Source organism: Tenrec ecaudatus, chromosome 1 (assembly GCF_050624435.1).
Source record: "Tenrec ecaudatus isolate mTenEca1 chromosome 1, mTenEca1.hap1, whole genome shotgun sequence".
Lineage (NCBI taxonomy): Eukaryota > Metazoa > Chordata > Mammalia > Afrosoricida > Tenrecidae > Tenrec > Tenrec ecaudatus.
Window position 1 is genome coordinate 226,608,536 of NC_134530.1, and position 21,406 is coordinate 226,629,941.

Sequence of the window (21,406 nt, forward strand, 5' to 3'; positions counted from 1 at the left end):
CTGCTACTAACAATATTGTAACTAGTAATGCTGCTGTTCAACACAGAGATTGTTTGCAGAAGTTTTTGCTATTACTAGGCATCATCCAAGAAATGTTACATGCAGGCAACTAACCACTCTAGCCTATAGGATCCTCCGATTAAAATTGGGAAATGAACATGACCAGGTTCTGGAGAAGAATGGATGCCTGTGGATTGTGCTGCTGGAGCAGGAGAGAGAAAGTACCTTGGGCTGCTGAAAGGACAACCCAATCTGACTTGTTGTAAGGAGGGATCAGTCCCTGCAGAAGGACATCGTGCTTGATAAAGTGGAGGGGTCGTGAATAAAAGGAAGGCCCTCGCGGGCATGGATCGACCCCCACGGCTGTGACAATGGGCTCTGGCATGGGAACAATGGTGAGGATGGGGCAGGACTGGGCGGCCCTTCCTCCTGTTGTGCACGGGGTCGTTACGGGTCAGCACTGACTCGATGGCACCTAACAGGATGGACAAAAGGACTATTCTTGGCATGGCACAGGAGGAGGTCTATTGCAGGCTGGGGGTGACACCAGGAGTTCCTGCACTGGGTGGCACCGCCCTAGTGATATCCCTGTTTGTGACTGTGATGTGTGCCCATTGCCACTCGAGGACTACACCCTGAGGGGTACCATGACGGATGACGGAAACGCTGCCCTCAAGCAGGTAATGCATAGTCACGAAGCATGGGGTAAAGGACATGACGGCTGCGGGAGGGCATGCAGGGATGAAGGAGGGAGGCAGGGAGGGAACTGTGGGAACGTGGAGGGACCCCTGAATCTGTCTGGCAGCTGTGGGGTGGATCCGAGGAGGGCACTGGGTGAGGCGCTGTTCTGTGGGCTGAAAATGCAGCAACCAACGCTAAGGACCACGGAGCAGTAACCTGAGGCTATTCCTGAGCTTTGCTGACTGCCTGGTAGCAGGGCTCATTTATTTTTTCATTTCTCAATTCAGCCACCAAGCGCTGACTTAGGCTCATTTTGTGTGGACCAAACAGGAAAAGGAACTGCAGAACTGAGTTCCCCACAAGGTGTGCACTGTTGGCTGTTGTCTGCAGATCCATCAAGGTCTTGTGGAGCAGTGTAGGAGTTGGGGGCGGGGCAGTGGGTGTATGGAATGTAACTCTTTGGGATTCAGCAGACCTTGAGAGGGTAAAATTTATACTTTGTGGTCCACAGTTACCTGAAATAAACAAAAGAACCCACAAAAGCAACACAAACTCACTGCTGTCCAGTCAATTCTGACTCAAACGGATGCCAATTCTGACTCAAACTGAGGTTCCCAGATGGTAGAGTGTGACTGGAGCAGGCAGCTCCAGCTCTTCTCTTGCAGAGACTGGCGGGTTTGAAGCACTGACCTTGCAGGGAGCAGCCAACACTTAACCTACCGCCCCACCACTGGGGGTCCTCATTTGAACACAAAACCTACTGTCATCAACTATATGCTGACTCACAGAGACTGACCCTATAGGACAGGGTGGCACTGCCCCTGTGGGTTTGTAACTCTTTATGGAAGTAGAAATCCCCAGTTTTCTCCTGCAGAGTGGCTGATGGTTTCCACCTGCTACCCTTGCGGTTAACACCCCAATGTGTAACCACTATGCCATGCTCTTCCTGAGGTAGCAGAGAAAATACTGAATTTCAGAACTAAAGGGGGGAGCAGGGGACCTTATCCCAAGATCCTTATTTTACCGCGAGAAGAAAGAGAGCCGGAGAAGTCGGGGCCGTGCATGCTATGTCCCCTGTACCAGAGACTGGGCACAGTGTGGACAAACTGCTGGCGCTCTCTCCACACACCAGAAGCACAGCAAGTGTGGCCAGGGAAGAGGACTGGATCAAGCTCAAGAGCCCACCGCAATCTCCTCCCCAGTGGGGTCTCCAGGAAGATCTGCAGCCCCCATGTCCCTGGGCAGTTTTGGCACACCTCCCCCTGAGTCTTGCACATGCTGGCAGTCACTTGTCCTGAAGTCACTTGTCCTGAAGTGACCGCCGGGCGGGAACAGAAGACAGTACTGAACAAGACCCAGATGCTTCATCCCACCTGCCCTTGCCTTGAGAGGCCACTGCTCCCGTCTGTACTTTTGGAACCACAATGTGATTGTGAGGGTTTTTGGTGTCGACATGGCACCTGGAAGAAGATATGGGTGGAGTTTAGCCTGTCCCTCAGGTCACAGCTTGATAACCTCATTTGGAGATGCCACTGAGATAAATGGCTCTCTGGAGGCAGTACCCACCCCCCCGCCTCCCCCTTCCTGTTGAGGAGCCACATGACGACCTTCCCAAGCGTTTGGAGATGGGTCCATTGCCATTGGATCCACAAGACTTTGCACCCACTGGCCTGGGATCTTCCTGGATTCTGCATCATTGCATGTGGTTGTGTGAGTCTGAAGAGGGATTTATGGACTAGTATCAGCCATATGGACCTGATCTGGTCTGGGCTAGGATATTTTCCTGATATATAGCTACTTCTTGATAAGTAGCTTTCTCTTAGACATATATGAGGGTCTCAGGGTGTGTTTCTCTAGCCAGCCTGGCCATTTTAACACATACGAGTTCTGCCACAAACATCTCCAGGTGATGCATGGGGAGCACAGGAGACGGGAACAGTGAGTGTGAGGAGCAAGGAGGGGTCTCCTTCCCTCCAGGCCCGACCACGATGCTGCTTGCCAGGCTGGGCTCTTACTCCACGGTCTGCAGAGTCTGGGTTTGAGCTCAGAGGTACTGCCCTCCCACCCTCTCTGTGGGCCCTGCACTGGTGCAGCCTCCTTCCTGGCCAGCCCAGCCCAGCCTGTGGACCCTCTCATCTTGGTCTAGCGCCATTCACCTTGCTGTGCTCCGATTCCCTTTCTCGGGAGTAAAACACCCCACCTTAGGAATAAAAAGCAGCAGGACTCCCGAAGCGAGCCAATGGTGAGAACGCAGAGGTGGCTTCAGGCATCTCTGAGTGCTGGGGTAGGGGTGGAGAGGAAGGAGCTGGCATGAGCAACTAGTAGCCCCCCTACAGTATCCCTGACAGCTCCCTTGCCGGGGGGGGGGGGGACAACTCCAGAAATACCCCGCGGTAATAGATCTTGGCTGTCCACTCTCCAGCGACACGATGTCCTTCAGGTCCCCAGGGCTCCTGGGCACAGGCAGATGGGCCCTTGTGGATAGCATCAAGGAGAGGCAGCCTCGCTGTACTGCAGGACAGCATCATTTAGAGAGAATGCCCCTTTTACTCCTGGTTCACGTTGAGCCACTCGGAACAAGCTTCCACCCATCCCCTCCTCCCCACGCCCCCCACTCGCCACCTGGATGGCATGAACCTGCCGCCCCCAAAGGAATGACACAAGCCTGGTGATTGGCCCTCTCTCCTTCCCCTACTTTTATGATTATTTTTTTTTTTTACAAAAATGCATTCTTTTGCTCACTGCAGTTAATTACAACCTTTCAGAGAAACTGTGAAATGGAATCTTTCTGGAAAGCCTAAAAATATTTCCGTCTCACAGGTAGCACGTGGGGGACTGAATTGTGGATACTCAGGGATGTTGGCAGGTTCCTCCCGCTGCTAAGTCAGCCCAGCAGCGATTACCCTCCCTTTGCTCTAGGGCTGGGGTCAGGGGCCCGCCCGTGGACGCTGGGGCAGGTGCTGTGACGCTGGCTTCACCGCATGGAGCTGTGCAGAAGCCCACGCCAGCTCATACTCCTTTCAGAAGGGAAACCATTTCTTACATTTAAAACATTAGGAAAGAAAAAGAGTGTTGGGGCCGACTTAAAACTGGCTCTTGGTGATCTTCTGCACAGCAGGTCAAGATGTTGCCTGGCCCTGCATCACCCTGACCCTCGCTGGCATTTGAATCCAGTGTTGTGACAGCTGTCCCCGCCTAGCTCACAGAGGACAGCCTGGTCCCTGCTGGCCCTCAATTCCACCAAATACAATGTCCTCCTTCAGCAACTGATCACTCGCCTGATGCAAGGGTGTTGGACAACGGGCTCCTCAAGACTCATACAGTTTTTAACGGCTGATGTTTGGAAATAGATCACCAGGCCGTTCTTCCTGGCTTCTCTTAGACTGGAAGTGCCAGCAGTACATAAGCCTCTACAGCACAAGTGCTTTAGTCCTGGCGTGAGACTACATGACAAAGGGAGGGGTAAGTAGGTAGTTAGGGGAGAGGACACACGAAACGTGCTCCCTTCCGGTCCAGCTAACAGCTGCTAGAGTCCCGACCAGAGAACTGCTGTCCTCAGAGGTCAGCGAGCTCCTGGGGGAATGCTGAGTCCCTGGGGGTAGACTCAGGCTCAGCACTTGGGCCGGGCAGAAAAGTAGTGTGAGGTCAAGGAACTAAGCAGCCATTGTGCCCTGGGGGCTCATCAAGGGCTCCTGCCTTAAAGCAAAACTGATGCATAAAAGTCTGGATTTCCCAAACACAGCTGAGGTGTGATTATTTGATTTGCAAGCCGATTCCCCAGGCTTCCATTACTGATGACTTGTAAATCTACACGGCTGGCTCAGAACTCTCTCCTTCGCTCCGTACCCATATATCCAATTGCCACTGGACATCTCCACTTGCACACGGATGTCCCTCAGGCACCTCCAATTTCCCTACGTCTAAAATGAACTCTTAATTTTCTCTCCTCCCACCCCCAGCCTGTGTATCCGCCCAGAGTCTCCTTCAAGGTTAATGAAATCACTATGTGCTCAGCCAGGAACCTTGAAAGGCTCTTCAAATGCTTCCTTCCCCTCACCGACCTTAGGCAATAAATCAGGTCACCAGGCCCAGGGGCTCAGGTCCCGGGGCTTCTTCCGTGTCTGGCTCCCGCTCTGGGCTCCCGGTGCAGAGAGGGGATTAGGCGCAGAGCCTGCGCCTCTCACCCGAAGTATGTGGCTCAGACTTTCCATTGCTCTGTGCCCCCCTATCGTCCTCAGGTGCACATGCTCAATTGGCTTTCCTGTCCCTGCTCCCCAAACCTTCCATAGCTCTGGCACCATCTGGAGAGAGGCCCTATATGGCTGGCCCGGCATATGAGGCCCTTCGTGTTCTGGGCCGGCTTTACTGCCTCTGCCCCCCTGCCCACCTGCCATGTTCGACGTAGATGCTGGTTAACGTCCAGTCTACTCCAACCCGCAGCCAGTTCGTGCCGCTCAGGGCGGAACTATGGCCACCTGGGTTTCTCCAGTGGCTGATCCTGTGGGGAAGTGGATCACAGGGCATTCTTCTGAAGTGTTTCTGGATGGGCTCTGGAACCTCTAATCTCAACAGTTAACCATCGAGATCACTAACATTTGTAACACGCAGGGCCTCCCCACTGGAGGATAGCAGTCCCCCCCACCAATACATTTAAGAAAAATAATGCTCACCCTGGAGCCTTGATACTCGGGGCTCCTTCTTAAAAAACGGTGGGACCCCAGGGCTGCATTCCACAAAGCTGGGCTTTGTAGGGAGCAGTCAGCCTCTCCCCAGGGGTCTATAAAGAGATGGGCTGGCTGAGTTCCCCAGCTACTGTTTGGTCTGGATCCGGAGCCCAGGAAAGAGTGTGGAGCTGCAGGGAAGGTGAAGGTCAACTTATGGAGGGGAGCGGAAGAAAGGGCGAGAAGAATTATAGGGATCCCCTCTTGGGAAGAATTAGAAATGACAGAATGCTAGGCAGAATCCATAAGTCTTGGCTTCCAGTTTCAGATGGCCCTGTGCTGCTGACTGGAGACCTGACTTGGTGGAAACGGCCAACAGGCTCAGCTGCTAACCAAAAGGTTGGGAGATCTGAGACTACTCAGAGGTGCTTAAGAAGAAAGGACTGGTGATCCACTTCCCAAAAATCAGCCGTGGAGTCATTCGGTACACACATGGAGTACCAGGAAGCTGAGTCCACATGACGGCAGCTGTTGTTACTGGGAGTGCAGCTGGCTACTCCAGGCTAGGGAAGAGGGCATTTGAAGTGCCTGCAGCAGGCAGAGAGTCACCTGTAGACTCAGACAGACCTGGGTTCGAATTTCAGCTCCGCCACTCAGGAGCTCTGTGACCTTACATCTCAGTTTCCCATCTGAGAACAGGCTATAATGCTTGGCCTCACAGGGACGCCGCCAAGATTAAGTGAGATCACATTCAGAAATTCCCTTGGACAGCAGTTTAGAGAGTAATTGGTAATTGGATAACAGGTAATTCCATCTCTGTATTCCCCCTGCACCTTCTCAAACCACACAAACATGGGGTGTTGGAGTTGGTTGGGAGCTTGGAAGCAGTGGGAATCTTTCTGTGAATAGTCATGCACCGTATAAAGTCCTTTAAGGAAACGCTTGGTCCATATACATCTGTCAGTGGTCCCAATGCCTGTAATGCCTATTATATTAAAAGTTTGAGGCCCATACAATGGTTCATACTGATGAATGGGTGCTACTTTGTGATGGGCATCAAACAGTATTATTAATACTGTATGATAGTAAGAGGGGCCCTAGAGGCATGGTGGTTACTCTTTGGGCTGCTAGCTGCAAAATCAGTGGTTTGAAACCACTGGCCAGCTCTTGAGGAGAAGGACGAGGCTTTCTACTCTCAAGAGTTACAGCCTCACAAAGTCACAGGGCTAGTTCTACACTGACCTATAGGGGGGTCTCTGTGCGTCAGAATTGACTCAATGGGTGTGAGTTTGGTTTTATTAATTTCAAGGTATTTTCATGCATATGGAAATGTTCCTATCTTTTTTTTAATGCAGAGATAGGTATACTCTAGACTTATTAACTAAGACAAACATCTGATGAACAGACAGTAGGTTTGAGCCATACCACATGGTTCTGACTTGTGTACACATTCAACATAAAGGCAGATTTAGGAATCGTTCCTCATCCGGGGCCTGCCTGTCCATAGTGTGGCATGCACGTGATGTTCAAATCACAATGGCATCCTACTCCACAGAAGGCAGCTTGGGAGGACAGCGGCGCCTGACTGCGCTGGAAAGGAGAGCAAACGGACTGGAACGCTCTCCACCCAGGTGCTGGGAAGGCTGACATGGGAAGAGCTAAGGGGTCGCCTGAGGACCACCCAGGAGCTTCCTCCAGCCAGAGTGGATTCTGGGCCCCGTAGATCCTAAGCCAAACAGCACCTTTGCTTCTGCTGTCCACTTGGGGGACACTGGCCCTGTCCAAACTGGGTTTCTTCCTTTCCTCCCTCCCTCCTTCCCGTTTCTTGTTACCCTGGCGACTAGCCCTCCTGTGGTAAGCTCCGTGGTTCAGAGCAAACTCAATGAATTCTTTCAGGAAAGCAATTCTGAATGAGGCACCCACGCAAACAAATGGCTTGACAGTTTGGAGTGTGTGTGTGTGTGTGTGTGTGTGTGTGTGTGTGTGTAGTCTGAGGAGCGTAAAGAGAGGGAGAAGCGGAGGCGATCTATGAAATTAGCTGGTGGGCATCAAAGCCAGAAAACATCTTTGCCGTGGAGATCCGCTGCTAACCTGGAGGTTGAAGTTTGGAGCCCGAGTCCCGGCAGCACTGTTCAAGAAAGACTCGGAGATTTGCTTATATAAAGGCTGTTGTTTCATGAGGTTGAGTTGATTCGGACCTCATGGTCAGACCCTGCAGGATGGAGCACAACTGCCCCCACGGGATTTCCTAGGCTGCCAGTCATTCCAGGAGCTGGGAGCCGACGGTGGGTTGGAACTGCTGCCCTTTTGGCTAACAGCCTCGCCCTGAGCCATGACACCATCAGGCTCCCTTAAAAGTTCCGTCTAAGAAAACGCGCAGAGCCATTCTCTTCTGTGACACACGGGGTCTCCCTGGAAAGCTCTCTAGATAATGCCTGATTTCACCCTCACGTCTTCACAACACATTATGCTGTATGCTAGAAACCGATCCAAGTTCTCGGCCGTGGGTCTCAGAGGGGATTGCTGGAAGGAGCGGGCGAGGGAGAGAAGAGCTCAGAGACGCTGCTGCCCCCGCTGCTGCTGCTGGCTGGGGCTCAGGGGGCCTCACCGACTACACTGCTCCCTGGCAGCCTCACAGACCCCGAAGTCCACAGAATGGCCTCTGCCAGTCAAGCATGTCCACTACAAATGCCAACTCCCTGTGCTCTACGGGCACCTCCGCAGCGAGTCTGTCCCTGATGTCTGGGAGCACATGGAACAGCACCTCCTGCTGACCACACTGCCCCAGGGAGCCACTCCAAGACACTATTTCTACAAGCGCTCAGTTTCTCGCACACAACGGTCTAGGGACAGGGCCTGTGTCATTTTTGCTTAGCAACCTCGCCTGAGCAGAGCCGCCACTGCCAGCACCCCCACCTCTGTTAGGGGGAAATGCTGGTCTGAACTCCATGGCGAGCCCAGTCCCCACTAACTACAGCTAGGCTGGCGAGGCTGGAGTAGAGCTTGGGAGGCGGGCAGGATCTCGGCATGGAGTCATAGAGACACTCTCCCTGCCAGAACCCGCCCCACCCCCTACCCCCCAACGGGGCCTTCATTTCAGCCCATTTCTGATTTCATTTCTCTTCAAATGGAGGGCCGGCCGGCAGCCTCCTCCTCAAACATCTCTCAGATACTGAAGACAGCAATTAAGTCACCCCTGGCCTGCTCTGCGGCAATTGTTAGTCTGCCCTCTGAAGATCCTGTCTTCTAAACCCTTTGATCATTTCAGATGCTGTTCTTTGGGCTCTTCCATTTCGCTGCATCCTTTGAGAGTGTAGTGCCCCCGAGTGGGGCTTGTGGCTTGAGCCTCGGCCTCACTGAGAAGCAGGAGGGGTGTCCGGGTAATGACTTCCCTCGCCTCCTCTCTCCCATCATTAGCGGGGCTGGGGCTCATGGGCAGACCCTGGGAATTTTAACACATGCCTTTTGCCTCTTCTCCTAAGAGCCCCTTCCCCCTTTCACGCTGGGGTTATCTTCTCCTTCCCTCCGTGCCATCAAGTGGATTCTGAGGACAGCTACTAGAAGACAGGGGAGAGCTTCCCCTGTGGGTTTCTGAGATCGTAACTCACTGTGGGAATAGGACACCTCAACTTTCTCTCTCAGAGCAACTGGTGGTTTTGAACTGCTGACCTTGTCATTGGCGGCTGAACAGGTAACCGCTACACCCTTAGGGCTCCTTCTCATGTCCCTAGAGAAGAAACTCATATTTATATTTCAATGGGTCTTTAAATCATATTATTACCTGGGAGAGTTATGGGAGAAAGATGAAGCTTTCTACTCCCATAAAGAATTACAATCTCTGAAACCCACAGGGGCAGCTCTGTACTATCCTACAGGGTCGCTATGGGTCAGAAGTGACTTAATAGCAATGAGTTCGGTTTGAGTGTCTTGAAGCGTTGTTGAGGTTGTTAGCTGCCATGGGGCTGCTCCCCACTCCCGTTGATGGTGAGCCCCCCATGCACGATGTCCTACACTGTCCCTATTAAGGGTTGCAGATCAGAACACTGTTATCCATCAGGATTTCATAGGCTGATTTCTGGGTGATGGATCACCAGGACTTTCTTCCTAGTCTGTTTTGCCCTGGGAGCACCACTGAGACTGACTCAGCCTCGACTGACAGATGTGTGATGCATGTGCTTGGGATTCATGGGCTGTAGACACAACCTGGGTCCCGGGGGTTCTACTGCTGAACCACCACTGCCCCCTCCCTAAGGGGGCTGTGCATGAGAATGTGTGTCTCAGTGGGGAAATATGTGGAAGATGTTATGCCAGAGGGCTCAGTCCAGCAGTCCCAAAGCCCTGCCCTGGGGTAGTCCTGGCCATGCCCACGCATAAAGTGGTGAGTCCGAGGCCCGGCCTGGTCTTTCTGCAAATGCCCCTCAGAGCCAGGCTGAGCAGGGCAGAAGGACTGGGCACAGCTGACTTGCACCAGCCAAAGCTCGTGCGCCCATGGGAGCAGGTTAGCTGGGAGGCTGCTGTCTTCTGTGGGGGCCCTCCCATTGCTTGCTGGAACCTCTGGTTTGGGAAACCACATTCCCCACCTACTCTGATCCAACCTGCCAGCAGCAGCGCAGCCTGCCTGCGGCACGCAGGGCGCTGGAGCACCCCAGGGGAATCTGTATTCCTGCCAGGCTCCGTCATGTTTGTTTTCCTCCGTGGGTGCCCTGACCTGGAAAACAGCCGCCGCCACGCTGCACTTGCCCTGATTCGTGCAGCCAATAATTGAACAGTTCGGAGGGAACTGTGCCACAAAGCCGCCCAAGGGCGAGAGCAGATGCAGCCTATTAATTACTGCTGGGGAGAGCCGAGGGGGCAGGGTGGGAGGCCCTGGCAGGCTGGCTGCGCCTGCGCTCAGACTCAGGCAGGGGCTGGGGCAGAGTCTTGGAGGGGCAAGGCTGAGGGATCTGGCAGTGGGGAGACTGGAGCAGGCAGAGGGGCTGGGTCTCAGGAAGCCATTCTTCCACTGGCTCTAAACCTAGTTGCCATCAAGTTCAATTCAGCCCATGAGCCCCATGGGTGCCAGACAGAACTGGGAGAACTGTGCCCCACAGGCTCCTCGAGGGCTGACTTCTCAGTAGACTGCCATCCCCTTCTTCCCAAGCACCTCTGGGCGCAGCTGAACCTCCAACCACTTGGTTACAGTGGAGGGCCATCACCATGCACCCTGTCTATCTCCTGTTCGGCACAGGCCTCGGGAGCCCTGCTGGTACAATGAGTGGTTAAGCGCTTAGCTGCTAATCAGGTTTGGCAGTTCGAACCTACCAGCCACTCCAAAAAATGCCCTAAAAAGTTACAGCCAGGAAACCCCATGGGGTAGCTCGACACTGTCCCTGAAGGGCACTTGGAGTTGGAATTGACTCAACAGCATGTGCCCACCCTGTAGGGATGGGGGAGGAATGGCTGAAGCAGGGTATGAGCTCCGGGTTACTAGAGATTCTGGTAACAGTGGCTCCCTGTTCCTCACTTAAGCACTAGTGACAAGGCAGGGCTTTACACATCCCCACTTAGGGCTCCAAACCAGCTGTGAAGGTGGTACTACTCTCCTCCCCATTTTACAGACATTGGGATAGTGTGCCAGCATGGCCTAGTAAGTGGCTCAAATGCCCAGTGGGTGAAAGAACCCAGCCAGGTCTAGGTGAGCGCCTCCCTGCCCCTCCCCGGGAGGGCTGACTCCAGGACTCACAGCAGAGGTGCCCCTGCTCCCTCCTGCACCCTGGGCTCCCAGCACATCCCTCATGGAGGCTATCTGGAGCTGCTCTCCAAGGAGACCCGAAGTCGGCATTGCTGGTCTGAAGCCCAGTAACTGCCATCTACCTGAGCTGCTCTTCCACCCACTCCTCTCTGTCCCGGCTCTGCAGTGTGTCTGCCCTTCCTTCCGCTTGGCCCTGTCCCTGTGTCACCTCTCCAGAATGATGCTGGGAGCAGGGACTGCAGGATCGCTTCCCATCTCCGCAGCTGGACTGATGAAGACGTGGGGCCTGCCCTGTCCCTCGCTGAGCCCTGCAGACTGAGAGTTCGGAGCCAGCCCAGGAAAGAATGAAGGGCAGGGTGATTGCCCAAGGTGATGGCCTGAGAATCCTGCAGCTGAGGATGAAACCCTAGTTCCCAAACCCACTGGCAATGTGACCTCAAGCAAACTGATTCTCCTCACAGTGCTCCAGTCTCTACATTCTCAAATAAGGTGAGGCCACAAAGAGACCGTACTCACAAAAGCTTCAGAGATCTACATGCAACAATTGGCATAAGGTATAGATCCAGTGTGGAGTCCCTGGGTGATAAAAGCAGTTAATGTGCTTGGCTTCTAATGAAGAGGCTGGTAGTTACAGTCCATCCAGAGGCACCTTGGAAGAAAGGCCTGGTGATCTACTTGGAGAAAACTAGCCATTGCAAACCCCCGGGAGCACCATTCTACTCTGACACACATATGCCCGCATAGACTCAGAGTCAGCTGGTAGGATCTGGCATAAATGCAGTGCTAGGCACAGCAAAGCAAGATATTATTTTACTCGTTGTCTTGAGAGAATTAGAACAGAAGCCAGGCTAAATGAGGTCTAGAGGGACAGGGGCTGTTTTTACAAGTATCATCGCAGGTGGAGCTGCTGGGTATTATCCTTGCTGTGGGCTGTGGCGGGAGCAGAGCAAGCAGCTGTATGGGAAGTGGGCATCTTCTCAGGTGGGGTCTGGGCAGATCTTGTCAGATCGGCAACATGGCAGGACCTGAGGCTAGTGTGGGGAGTGGCTGACACAGCAGCTGCAGAAGGGCTGTCCTTGCCGATGGCCGCACTCTGTGAACAATGCTCCTGGGACTGGGCTTTCAGGAGCGTCCTCATAGGGAGCACGCACAGGGGGAGTGCAGACAGCTACACCTCTCTAGGGCACGTGCTCCTGCCCTGGGGCTTAGGGTCTTCTGTGCATTAGAAGGCAGTGATGCTAACTTCTTGCCTGCACCCCTCTCTCCCATCCTGGCTCACGACAAAGCCTGAATGCTGGGTGTAAGAAAGCAAACTGTCAGAGTTCTTTTCCAACGTGTGGGGCGGGGTGGGGCAGGGGTGTGCGTCCTTGAATGTGTGTGCCCGTGGGTGGGTCCTCTGCCCTGCAGGCTAGAACCTAGCTGACAGGCTCTGCAGGAATCTATGGTGTCGGCAGTGCCAGCTCTCCTGCCCGGTGTGAATCCTTCCTTGCTGGCTCTGTCTTAGCTGATAGCACATTCAAAACCTAATTGTTATCTCAGCAGAGTAACTCCATTATTCATCCTGACACCGCACCCCGTTAGCTGTTTGTTGCAGTGATGTTATATTAATGAGCCCTGCAAATAAATGAACGGGAGATCAGAGTGCCGGCTTGTTTCTCCGGGAAGCTGGTTGACTTATTTCTTTATTTATTTCTTGGGAACTTTGCAGCGAGTTGCTCCAGCCCTGCGCAGGTAGCTCGTGGCCTTTTCCTGCAGAGTGGTGCAGCCTTGCAGATAAAGACTTGTAAATGTCCCAGCTCCCAGACTGGTTTCTCAAATACATTTGCATCAGAGAGAAGTCAGGGACCAAAACAAGACCAAGTATGAGTGATCTGAGCAAGTGGAGGGCAGGGGAAGCAGAGCGGTGGGACAGAGTAACAGGAATCATTTATGCTCAGTTTCCGAGGACAATGTACAAGGTTTTCTATCATTGATTTTCTTTCCTGGCTTTATGTACCTAGGGTAATGTTACAGAGAGCATCTTCCCTGAACACGGGTTAGTCAGGGGCTGAGGGGAGTGAATGAAAATGAAAAATTAATTAATAGAAAAGTTTAAACAAAACCCAAACCAGCTGCCATCAAGTTGGCTGGGAATCACGGCGTGTTAGAGTGGAAAAGCGTTCTGCAGGAGTTTCAAGAGTTGCTGCTCAGGGAGTAGATCGCCAGGACCTTTCTTCCAAGGCACCTCTAGGTGGACTCCAACCTCCAACCTTTTAGTTATGAACCAAATTTGTTCACAGTTTGCCTCACCCAGGGGGGCATCAATAGTGAAGCTCAGCGAACAAACAATCACTCCCATAGAGTCAGTGCTGACTCACACCAACGCTCCAGGAAAGGGTAGAACCGCCCCCTGTGGACTTCAGAGACCATAACTCTTTGCGCAAGTAGAAAGCATCTCTCCCAAAGAGCAACTGGTGGTTTTGAACTGCTAAACTTGGGGTTAGCCGTCCAATGAATAACCCCTATGCCACTACGCCCCCTAAAAGCTACCCAGAGAAATGGAACCCAAAAGCTCACTGTCATAGAGCTGATTCCACCTCATAAGGCCCCTGCGCTGGGTTTCCCAGTCTGCCCATCTTTAAAGGGACAATCTCAACGTTCTCCCCCAGAAGATAGCCTGAGCCTGTGCTGGGGGAGCCGTCTCCTCCCAGGACCCGCTTATCCAAGTGACAGTTTGCAAGCCCAGCATGGCGCATGCTACACGCGAATCGCGTGCTCGCTATTGGCTGAATGTGTGCGTCCATTGGTTTGCAATGATGAGGGACATGTCTCCCTGTGCTCAGCACTCTCACTTGGAGGACGGAGCTCTGCCATCTGAGCTCCCAAGTCCTTTTCTTCCCCCCTTAGTTCTGCAGGACCCCGTGTTCAGTCTCCTCTTCCTCCTGTGGCATCCAGCCTGCTCGCATTGCTGCTCTGGAAATGTTTCCCGGGCCCTCCTCTTTGAGAATCCAACAGATTCTGAGGCCCACATCCCCGCTGCCGCCAAGGGGTTTCCCTATGGCAGTGTGGAGTCCCGGCAGTCAGCTGCTGACCACAGGACGGGCCTTGAACTCATCAGTGGTTGCACAACAGAGGAGAGGGTCCCCTTACAGAGCGACAGTCTCAGAAACCCAAAGGGGCAGTTCTGCCCTGTCCATAGGGTCACTATGAGCCAGGATCCACTCACTGGCCGTGACTTTAGTTAGTTTGGTTTGGAGGGGGTATATAGCTGAGGGTAGAATGCTGCAGAGGATTTCTGAGACTAAGTGGGAGCAGACGGCCTCATCCTTCCCTCACAGAGAGGCTTGGTGGCTTTGAACCACTGCCTTATGGTTAGCAACCTCATGTTTAACCTACTATCCTCACCCGGCTGATGAGAGCAGAACTGTGGTGGGCCAGGCATCGCCCAGGCTCTGCGCGCTTTCTCTTGCTGGGTTGGGCAGGTGACATGTGCACAGATGCCCGGGATGACAGCTGGAATGGGAACAGCCTGGGATGCTTCCCACAGGGGACAGTGTCATTATCACACCACGAGCCAGCTGAGGAGGAGCAGACGGTAAGTCCTGAGGGGGTCCTAACCTGAAGTTTATGCAAACTGGGAAACTCGGTAGGCTGTACAGCTTGTCCTACATGAAGTTGCCATAAAAGATGGGTCTCTAGGGGTGTCCTGGGTCGCTATGGAGACAGCGGGGTAGGAAGGTATTCCACAAGAACACTGCTGTTCATCCAACGAAGCTGGCGCCCACGCCTTTTCCTAAAGCAGAACTCTTTTGAGGTCATCTTATTTGTCTTCCAGACTCCAGGCAGGGCAGCCCCAGTCTAGTCCTCACCGGCTTCCAGGATCGAACATTTGGCACCCCCAGCAATCATCACGGTTTATAGAATGTTTTCTTCATGCCTCCAGAAGGTTCTGTGTCAGAAGTGACCTTTGATTGTACCTGGGCTTCCTCAGATGTAGGCTAAGGCCTTTGAAGAGAAGGCCAGGGACAAGGATGTAGGCGTCAAAGGACGTGGCAGCATTCTGCTGATGTCATGTGGCTTAAGACAGAGCTCTCTGGTGAAAAATGGTCAGAATAGGCAACTGTAGGTGGGGGCTTCAAAAAGTAGTTTGTGGGGGAAATTTGATTTTCTTTTGGCTCCCCCCCACCCTGATTTTTGGAGTATGCTGTAGATATCAAGGCCATATTTATAAGTGATGACCAAAGACAAGAGGGAAGGAACCCGAGTGGCATAGTGGATTAGGCACCATGGGTTAGCAGTTCAAAACCACCAGCTGCTCCTTGGGAGACAGACAAGGCTTTCTACTCCTGTGAAGAGTTACAGTGTCAGAAACCCACAGCAGTTGTCTGTCCTTTAGGCTCACTATGAGGGCAAGTTTGGCACTTAGAACCCACCAGCAGGTCCTCTGCAGAAGAGCCTGTCTACCCCCGTGAACAGTCACAGTCTTAGCAATCTGCAGGGACAGCTCTACTCTTTTATAGGGTCGCTGTGAGTCAGGGCAAACTTGACAGCCATGCATTTGCTTGTTGTTTTTAACTAGTTGGAATTCCAGTGTAAAGAAATGACTTTCTCCTCTCTCCTTTCTTTTTTATTCTCTTATTTCCATGAAAAATAAGGGCTGTGGAGCCTGACTTTAATTTGTGGGTCATAGCCCACCATTGTCATTCTTTTGTTGCTAACATTACTCAAGATGTGACCATTGGGAGTTTGTGCCCCTTTGACACGTACCCAGCAAATATCTACATCTGTGTATTTCAGTGCTTCCTGCCAAACCCAAATGAAACAACCTCACCTGGAATTAATCAGGAGGAAACCTCAGACAAATTCGACTTGAGGGATATTCTACAAAATGACAGGATAGCACTCTTCAAAAGGGTCAAGGTCACGAAAGACAACGGAAGACAGAGGATTCAAAGACTTGGGCAGCAGGGCAGTGAATCAGAACCTGTGACCCCGGATGGGAACCTGGAACTGAGCAAGGGCATCCGCAGCATGTAAAAGACACGTCTATTAGATGGTAGGGCTGTATCAATGCTAATTTCCCAATTTTGATAATTATGCTGTGGTTATGTAAGATGCTAATTTTGGAACATCTGGGTGAAGGGTATATAAAAGTTCTCTGTGCTATTTTAGTACCCTTTTATGAGTGCAAAATTATTTCAAAAAGTGAAAAGTTAAAAATAAAAAAAGAAAAGTGACTTTTATGGGGAAAGGAGGCCAGGATTGGGGGCAAAGATGAAAAAAAGAAAATGATTCAGTAAGAAAGTTTTGGGAAGATTCAGGTGTGGACACTGCCTTTACTCCACGTGACTGAGAACAAAGCATGGACTTGTCTCTTCCACCGAAGGTGCTCTTTCACTACTGAACACCTTTGACCTGAGAAACACAGCAGGGTAATAAAATCCAAGCTCGGAAGAGGGAATTCCATCAGACCTTAACTTCTGAGTGTGGTGTGTACAAGGCTAAGGATGACAGCGAAAGCCCCAAATCCATTGGCAAGCCCACGTGGAGATGCAGCCTCCGGTGACTCCCCTCCGACCCTTGACCAGGGATGAATAGTCTGCCCTCACACACAGTGCAGGGAAAGTGGATTCATGTGGCTGTAGATGGGTTACAAGTGAATACTTCATTCTTTCTTTTTCCTTTTGACCCATTTTAAGTTTATTCTAGTTTATGCTATTTTCCGAGGTTTATCTTCTGTTGGTAGGAGTTTCTTTATATGAAATCTAGGATAGGTACGTGTATTGAGACAATAACTAGATTAATAGTTTCTTAGGGTTACGGCAGGGGAAGATGCGGGTGGGGGGATAGAGAGCTAATGAGTACAAGAACGAAGAACATGTTCTAACATTGATTGTGGTGATGATTCCTCTATTCAAACCATGCCATTGCACGGCATATGAACTATATGTCAATAAAACTGCTGAAGTTTTTTTTTTTAAATGGAAGGAGAGACAGAGAGAAAGAGAAACATCACGGGGCAACACCACTGCCTGGGGCGTCAGACCCCTGCTGAAATGTTCACTGGGAAAATCAATTACCGCCTAATTACCTCAGGGGGCTAATTAGCTTCCATGCAGTTTGGGTGTCCTCTGTGAACAGAGCAGCCTGTTGGTCCCCGGTCAGTGAGCAGGGCCATGGCCCGAGGTTTCCAGGGAGAAGCGGTGAGCCTCAGGCCAAGGGCTGGCGGAGGGGCAGCGGCTGGGGTGGGTGGAGGTGGGAGGTGCTGATGGAGGCCAGTGCTGCCTCACTTAAACCCAGCACACCACAGCAGGCGTTCCAGAACCCTGCTCAGGGTTGGATTACCCAGTAAGTAAAGTAAACATGGGCTTACATGTACTTCCACACTAATCTAAAGTGATTACAACTTCACATGATTTTCACCACATCAAAGGTTCTGCTTCTAGGTATAGCTGGCATCTGTCCGCTCCCAACATGACTGCCCCTTCCAGCAGAGTCTACACCTCTTTTCACATTGTAGAGCGCGCGCACACAGCACAGTAAGCATGGGCTTACTTGTGCTTATTCAGCTACAGTTCACGATTTCACAACTTGGAGGCCCACGTGAATTGGTTCGCTAAGGATGGGTAAGTAAGCACAAGTTAGCCTGAGCTTACGTGCTTCCTGAGCAATCCACTCCTGAGTGCACATTCTCAGGGCAGCAGTTGCCAGAAAGCACTTGAATCAGAGAGAAGGCCCGGGGCCCTGGGCAGCTCTGGGCTAGCCGTCACAGCGCGGGCAGGGGCTGGGGCAATCTCGTCCAGGCAGATAAGACAAAGCAAGAATCCCCGGTGTGTCCCCGGCTGCATCGGAGAGTCTGATGGGACGAGGAAACTCAGAGGCAGTGTCTACCAGTGGTTCTCAACCTGTGGGCTGTGACCCCTTTCACAGGGGTCACCCAATTCATAACAGTTGCAAAATGACAGTTATGGAGGAGCAACGAAAATAATTTTACCAAAGCACGAGGAACTGTATGAAAGGGTCGAGGCATGAGGAAGGTTGAGAACCACTGCTCTGTACCCACCGAACAGCTTCCTGACTGGATGAGTATGGAAACACACCCCCACTGCACTGCATTTTCCCATGGACAGGTGGCCATATGAATGGATTTACACCAAGCTTGCCTGTGGAACACAAAATAAACTGTTGCCAGGAAGTCTATTTCAACTTGTGGCGACCCCATGTGCGTCAGAGAAGAACTGTGCTCTAGCAGATTGTCAGAGGTGACTTTTCAGAAGTTGATCGCCAAGCCTTGCTTCCGAGACACGCCTGGGTAAACTCAAACCATCAACCTGTCCAGATCCACCACCCTGAGTATTCCTATTTGGTCTCTATCAGCCAGGAAAGGTTTGGATATGTCATTGGGCACATGGTGGAGGATTTGAAAATGGTGTTGTAATTAAGTAACACTGAACTTGAACATTGTCCCTGCCACTTCTCAGCAGTGTGATCACGAGCAAGTTACTCTCTTGACTTTCTCTGAGTCTCCTCTGCTTCGTGTGTAAAGTGGAGATGCAAATACTTGCTCTCTGGGTTGTGAGGCTTCCGCGAGATATTTTGCTTCTCCAGGTGACCCACCTGACACCAGGTTCATGTTGGTGATACCCTCTTGATCTTGAACATATATATGACATATATATATTTAACTCACCTGAACATTCGATGCAATTACAAGCATGCTACAGAAGTTTCCCAGGAAGCCTTGGTAGCAATGCTAAGCACAGGTTCTGCAGTTTGAACCTGTCAGCCGTTTTGAGGGATAAAGATGAGGCTGTCTGATCCTATAGAGATCACAGTCTCAGAAACCCCTGGGGACAGCTCTACACAGCCCTATATGGCCACTATGAGCCGGAATCGACTCAGTGGCAGTGAAAGAATATGGTGATGTTTCCAGCCACTCTGTGCATCCTAGAGGAGAAGCGGGGTGGAATTTTGGGGCCTCTAGGGGTAATGAGGCAAGGGACAAGGGGAATGCCTGCACCCAGCAAACAGGCAGATAGGGCATGGCTCCTCCCAGCTTTCTCAAGCACTCCAAGCACGAAGGGGCCCCTGCTCCCTTCTTTCTTCCTCACCCCACGAGAAACGTGAGACTCGCTTCAAAGCACAACTGGCAATGCAGCCAACGGCCGGCCTTTCAACTGTGCGCAGCTGCAGCTTTTTTAGCAGCATCATTTATTCATCTGCCTCTGCAATTTGCTATACAGGAACCATCATGTTATTCCCCGCTCGGGATAATTAATTGCCTATTTCTTTCCATTAAAACGCACCAACAAATTGGGGCGCGGCGCGAACCCTGGGAGGCAGCGTGGTGGCTAACGCAGCGCCTGCCTTGACTTTTCTCTTTCCGTTTTGAACTCTGCCACCCCGAGCTAATTGCAACCGCTGAAATCATCACGTTTCTGCCCAGAAATGCTCCCCCACCACGGATCGAATTTCCTGTCCCCACCTGGCTCCGTGCACGCGCCTGGCAGGGAGTCCCTGCTGGCTGTGTGCGCACGCACGCACGCAAGCCATGCACGCACATACAGGCACAGGCATACGGACGCCGCTCTGCGCCCTTGGCGCTTCCACACAGGGGCCGCTCTGCACCCTCACATGACATGCAGCTAAACCCAAACTCATCAGCCAAGGCTGGACGCACACGCCTCCTCGCTCACCGTCCTGGGGTCAGCTCCCGCTTGTTTCCTCTCGGTCAGGAAACTCGGGTGACTCACCTCGGTGATCTGTGGGTTGGAGCACTTGACATTGTGGCTGGACCAATCGAGCCAGGGGTTGGAGGGGCTATTGCAGTGCTGGTGGAGGGTACATCGGTGTTCGCCGCTGCACCAGCCGCACTCGAACTTCCGGTGAGCCTTCAGGCAGAGGCCGCAGCTCTCCCGCTGGGCGGCGCACTTGTAGAGGTGGACTGCAAAGAGAACGGGTCATAGATGGCCTCGGGAGGGCTTGTTACATCCCAACCTCCTCTAGCAGGTAGGCTGAAAACTGCTCCCAGCTGTGGGCGTTACCACTGATGGTCATTATCATTGCAAGGATCATGGATGCAGATTTCATAATCAGTTGAAGCCCTTGGTAGTAAAGGCACTACAGAAAATCAAATGACATAAACTCGTAGAATAATATCAATCACGTGAATGCAAAGGCACTACAAAAAATCATATAAGTGTTGACTTGAGGTTGAATGGGCTCAGGGCTTTCGTGGTGACCACCCACTTGTTAGCCATGTGACAAGTCATTTCTCTCCTTAAACCTCATTGAATTAATCTATAAAATAGGGCTACTGAGAGTGGTCCATTGTGCGGTTTCACTGGAATGGTCTACATCTGTGCATGTTTAGCACAATGCCTGTTTCATATTCAATCTTCTGTGGATGGCTATTGTATTTTTTCCACCACTTAACTTTCAGTTTGTTGTACTGTAGTGGTTGAAAGCTATGTCCCTGGTATTTCAAATACCAGCATGGTCACCCAAAGTGAACAGGGTTCGGCAGCATTTCCAGACCAACATCAGACTATGAGAAAGGATTAGCCTATCCACTTCAGAAGAATTAGCCGTGGGAAACCCTATGGATGACATCGACACATTGCCAGTGACTAAAAACCTACTGAACAGAAGCAGAACCTAGTAAGAGATGATGCCAGAAGATGAGCCCCTAAGGTCAGAAGGCACTCAAAATACGCCTGAGAAAGAAGTGCCTTCTCAGAGTGCAAGCGATCATAATCAGGAGGATGGAGTAAAGCCTTTGGGACTTTCATTTACCACGGGGGCAAGGCTCACAACAGCTGCAAAAATCAATTAAAAATTGAACCATAAAATGTACAAAGTATGACTTTAGGAAAATCACAAGTTGCTGAAAATGACAGGGAAGGCACACAGATCGATATTCTAGGTTTCAGAGAACTGAAGTGGACTGGTGTCCGTCATTTTGAATCAAACAACCATATGGCTTAAAGTGCCAGGAATGACACATTTAAGGGGAATGACTTTTCATTCACCCTACAAAAAGACACTTCACAGATCTCTCCTGAAGTACAATGCTGTCTGTGATGGAGAATATCTATCTGAATACAAGGAAATCCAATCAATGTAACTATTATTCAAATTTGTGCACCAACCACTAAAGTTAATGATGCAGAAATTGAAGAACTCTACCAACATCTTCAGTCTGACATATATCAAACACACAATCAAGATGCATTGGTAATTATTAGCAATTGGAATGCAAAAGTTGGAACCCAAAGGGAATGAACAGTAGTTGAAAAATCTGGCCTTGGTAATAGAAATGAAACTGGAGCCCACATGATAGAATTTTGCAAGA

The 21,406-nt window shown here is 51.5% G+C and overlaps 1 protein-coding gene across 1 annotated transcript in view; it reads right to left on the minus strand.

Moving 5' to 3' along the window:
* The window catches only part of PLXNA2 (plexin A2), a 254,704-nt gene that overhangs the window by 45,861 nt on the left and 187,437 nt on the right, over positions 1 to 21,406 (minus strand). The window contains exon 12 of the mRNA XM_075529818.1: positions 19,806 to 19,996. Coding sequence (XP_075385933.1) covers positions 19,806 to 19,996 — 191 coding nt within the window. The remainder of the gene's footprint in view (positions 1 to 19,805; positions 19,997 to 21,406) is intronic.